General features: G+C 36.7%; 1 protein-coding gene across 1 annotated transcript in view; it reads left to right on the top strand.

The window, feature by feature from the left end:
* The window catches only part of NADK (NAD kinase), a 40,969-nt gene extending 37,810 nt beyond the window's left edge, over window positions 1-3,159 (top strand). Inside the window, exon 12 of the mRNA XM_025211588.1 lies at window positions 2,055-3,159. Coding sequence (XP_025067373.1) covers window positions 2,055-2,070 — 16 coding nt within the window. The 3' untranslated portion in view covers window positions 2,071-3,159. The remainder of the gene's footprint in view (window positions 1-2,054) is intronic.
* Window positions 3,160-3,880: the final 721 nt, after the last annotated feature.

Genomic DNA, 3,880 nt, shown 5'->3' with positions numbered 1-3,880 from the left:
CCTGTGCCCCCCCCCCCCCCCCCCCCCCGCTGGCGCCACCGCCATTGGCTTCTTCATATCCAGGGTGCGCAGGATCGAGTTGGGGGTGGGGCCCTGTACAAGCTGATTTGCACCCTGTTCGGGTCAGCTCTGCTAATCAGTATCCAAAACACCTACAATCTTGATTGTAATCAGCAATTTGCAGCGTGACATGGTAGGTTATATACATAAATAATAGAAAAGTGAATTAAAATATTCCAGTTAGTTTGAAATATTTGTTATTCTCTGTTAAGATTTCTCTTCCTTTAAAACAAAGGAATCTTACTCAGAATGCCTTCCCATTGAGACAACACTTAAATCCTTTGCCCTTACATGCAAGTGTGGCAAGAATTTTGGGGGAAAGAAACAGTTAGTTATACTGATTAAACTCTCTATTTTTAGTAGTTAAAACTGTTGAAAACCCTCTTATTTCTGCCACTTAAATTAACATTGTCTGGTCTTATCACTTTTGTTCTTACCATCCAAAAAGACAGGGTTGACTGGACAGAGTTGGTAAAGTGTTACTCTATCAATGTGTACATTAACTGATTTATCCTCAGCAGTTCCCTGCTTTTTCAGCATGGTTGGGAGCTTTAGAAATGTGTAGAATTTTTGTAATCCCTGAAATAAACATCATTTGAGATTGTAAATGACAAACTTTTGCCAGAGCCAGAAGAGCCTGGACTTGGACTACTACTATGTTGTCTAAAATCACTGACCACTAATGCTGTTGCTTATTCTGAGAAATATGAGCATTGTGAGTTAGGACCTGAATGCCCTTAACTAACTCCCCCTTGAAGTCTAAGGGTGCTCAGTACTCAAGGGTTGGGCCCTTGAGTAACAAGAAGGGGTTACTGCATTGGTAGGCTGATAAGAAACAGGACACATTCCCAGCATAGTAGCAATGGTGCCTTCAGCACACTTCAAGATGTTTTAAGTCTTGTATGTACTTTTTTAAGATTCTTTCAAATGTTTCTAACTTGTTTATGTACATAATTTTATTGTACATGCTTTTATGAAGATAAGTAGTTTAAAAAAAGGGTTTGTACTCAGCTTTTACTAAGAAAAAAATCAAACCCAGTTATAATGTTTACATTAATGTTCTTTGTGGTGTAGTCTCTCACTACCATGCTATCCTAATCCTAATATTTTCAAATAACCTCTGCATAGACCATTAAAGGGATGGACGATCTCTGCTAGCCTTGCAGTATATGGCATGTTATGGCAGAAGAATCTGTTTCTTCTTGATTAAGTGTGGGGTTTCCTGTAAGTGAAATGAGTTCTGCTGAACTTTTCATGGTTGTCTTACTCTTGTTTGTGTGGTCAGGGTTAATAATGGGAAATGTACTAATTCCCATGCTCTACCTAGCCTGAAGTCCTTCGAGTTAATATCTCTTCCTTTGTTGGATGTTGCCCTAGTGTGTTTAATTTTGTCCAGTTAAGATGAGAGCACTTTGCGTGAAGCAAATTGTAGCTCTCCACTAATGATGTATAGCGTACTAAAATTGTGTTAATATAAATTAATGTTCAATTTGTAAATACTTTGTAAATTAGACTATTGTTTAGTTTGGTCTGGACAAACAGAACTTGTGATGTTATCTTTGAGCATGTTCAGATATCTTTGGAGCTTTTGTTTTTTTGTTGGGTTTTTTTTCACTTGAATTTACAGTAACCATTTTATCACTGTTTAAAGCTGCTTACGGGTTTCCTAGACAGTATTCAGTTTCTGAATAGCTGTTTACTTTCTGAGCTATAGAAACATTATATTTTGCTTTGAAAAATATACATTTCCTTATTTAAACATGCAATAACTGAAAAAGGAACAGGGTAAAGCCTTTAATTTTTAGTGGAGGTATAAATATCCTGATAAATAAATATAAGCCAGAAGGTTTAGTAAGATAGGAAGCGGACATAACCTGCTGAAGTGGTGGTAAGGCAAAATGACTAAGAAAGAGCCTTATACTGAACTTAGAATTTTTTAAAAACTAAAATTGCATCTTCAGTACCTTTTTTTATTTGTGCTTTTTTTATCATAGTAAACATCTTTCATGACATGGAACAGATCGTGGAACATTAATTTTCAGAGTGTACACTTCCTAAAATGTAATTTCTAAACATCCTATGTAACTACTCCCTCCAAATTGGACTTATGCGGTTTTATTAAATTTAATCTAACATGCAGAGGCAATTGCATTATTTGGCTCTGAGTGAATTTCTTCATAGTTTCGCTTGTGAAAGGCACCTTCTCTTCCCACCCAGTGACAAAATCTTGTTTGGATCGCTAGCCAGCTGAAATGAAAACTACAATCAGAGACGTCTGGAAAGTAATGTGTTTGGATGCATGCTCCTGCTTTAACTTTGGAACAAGTTATTTAATCCTGTTTTTCTTACTAGTTTTTTGTAAACAAAGTGACTCAAATGATTTGCATTAATACTTGAAAGAATTTGTTTAACTGTAAGAACCCTCCTTCTAGACTCTTAATTCTTCTAAATGGCCCTCCACAAGCAAGTAACTAGAACCTTGTCTGTACTTCAAAAGTTTTGCCCACATGGTTATGTTGGATAGGAGTATAATTCTCTCTAGCTGTAGTTGTCATCAAAAATCTTTTGAAGATTCATTTATACTTGCAAAAAAGTCAATTTGGCTGCTTAACTTTATTCCATTTGGGAATAAACCATTTGGTTTCAAGTGTACCGGGAGAAGTTGGTATATACTGTATCTACTTTGTAAACCAGCCACCCTTTTAAGTTTAGACAGGGTGTAAATGGAGACTTGTAAATGCATTTGTTTAAAGAAAAGGCAGTGGTGAATTCCAGTAAAAGCCTTGAAAATAAGAAAGAAACATTGAAAGTTATTGCAGTACTGAAACTGATGTATGGTATAACTCGAAGTGCACTGAACTGATTTTTTTTTTAAATATCCTGATGTTTCATGCTGTTCATGATTGGAAACATGTCAAATATTGCTGAGAACAAATATTTTCAATCCTTTAAATAAACACTTTTTTTTTTGTTAAGCTTGTTTTGTGCAGGAGCATTTTGACACTCCAGGACAGAAACAGACACTAACTTCTGGAGCCAAATGCAGTGTATTAGAGTAAGTTATAGAGACTGCTGTTCAAGAGATGAGGCAAAAGTACATTTAAGAGCCACTGAGTATATGCTTATTTCCAATCTTTAAGAATCAAGCTTCTGACAATTACCATATGGGTTAAAATAAATTTCTTCCCTTCACTTAGGCACTTAATGATCCAAGAAAGAGATTACAAGAGTTGCGGGTAAAGAACAGGGACAATGGGAAACATTTTTATAACATTTGTTTTCCCTACAGAAGTTTCAAGAATGAACATTTTTCTGTGAGGCCATCCTTGTTTCTTACCCAGTGATTATTCCTAGGGATTCTTTAATTAGCCTGGAAGTACAAGCTACTTTCTAGCATAGTCTCAGAGTAGTCCATGCATGTTCTGCAGCCATATAAAACTGACAGTCAGATAATGAAGAAGACCTGGTGCTTACTACAGATGGGTAATACAACTTTTAAACAGAAGAGCTAACATTCTGACTAGAATGTACCAGCAGGGGTTTCACCATCTCCATGCAGAGAAACATGCCTCACCAGTTACGAAACTGCTCGCTGGAACCAAAATGCCTTCCAAAAACCACAGCAACTGTATCCTGCATTATGATTTTCTCTTGCCTAAATTTGGGGCAGGGAATTAGCATTGCCCCATCATGGCACTTACTTGGCAGAACTCATTCTACTGCTAAGGGATGATTCTCATGACTCAGTTCATATGTGGCTCACAAGATCTCCCTCCCATCAAAGTGGGTGTTCCAAATTACATTTGCAGTGCAAGTTACT

This window comes from Alligator sinensis, unplaced genomic scaffold (genome assembly GCF_000455745.1).
Source record: "Alligator sinensis unplaced genomic scaffold, ASM45574v1 scaffold366_1, whole genome shotgun sequence".
Taxonomy (NCBI): Eukaryota; Metazoa; Chordata; order Crocodylia; family Alligatoridae; genus Alligator; species Alligator sinensis.
The sequence above is the reverse complement of the archived record's forward strand: the minus strand, read 5'-3'. Positions and strand labels throughout refer to the sequence as shown.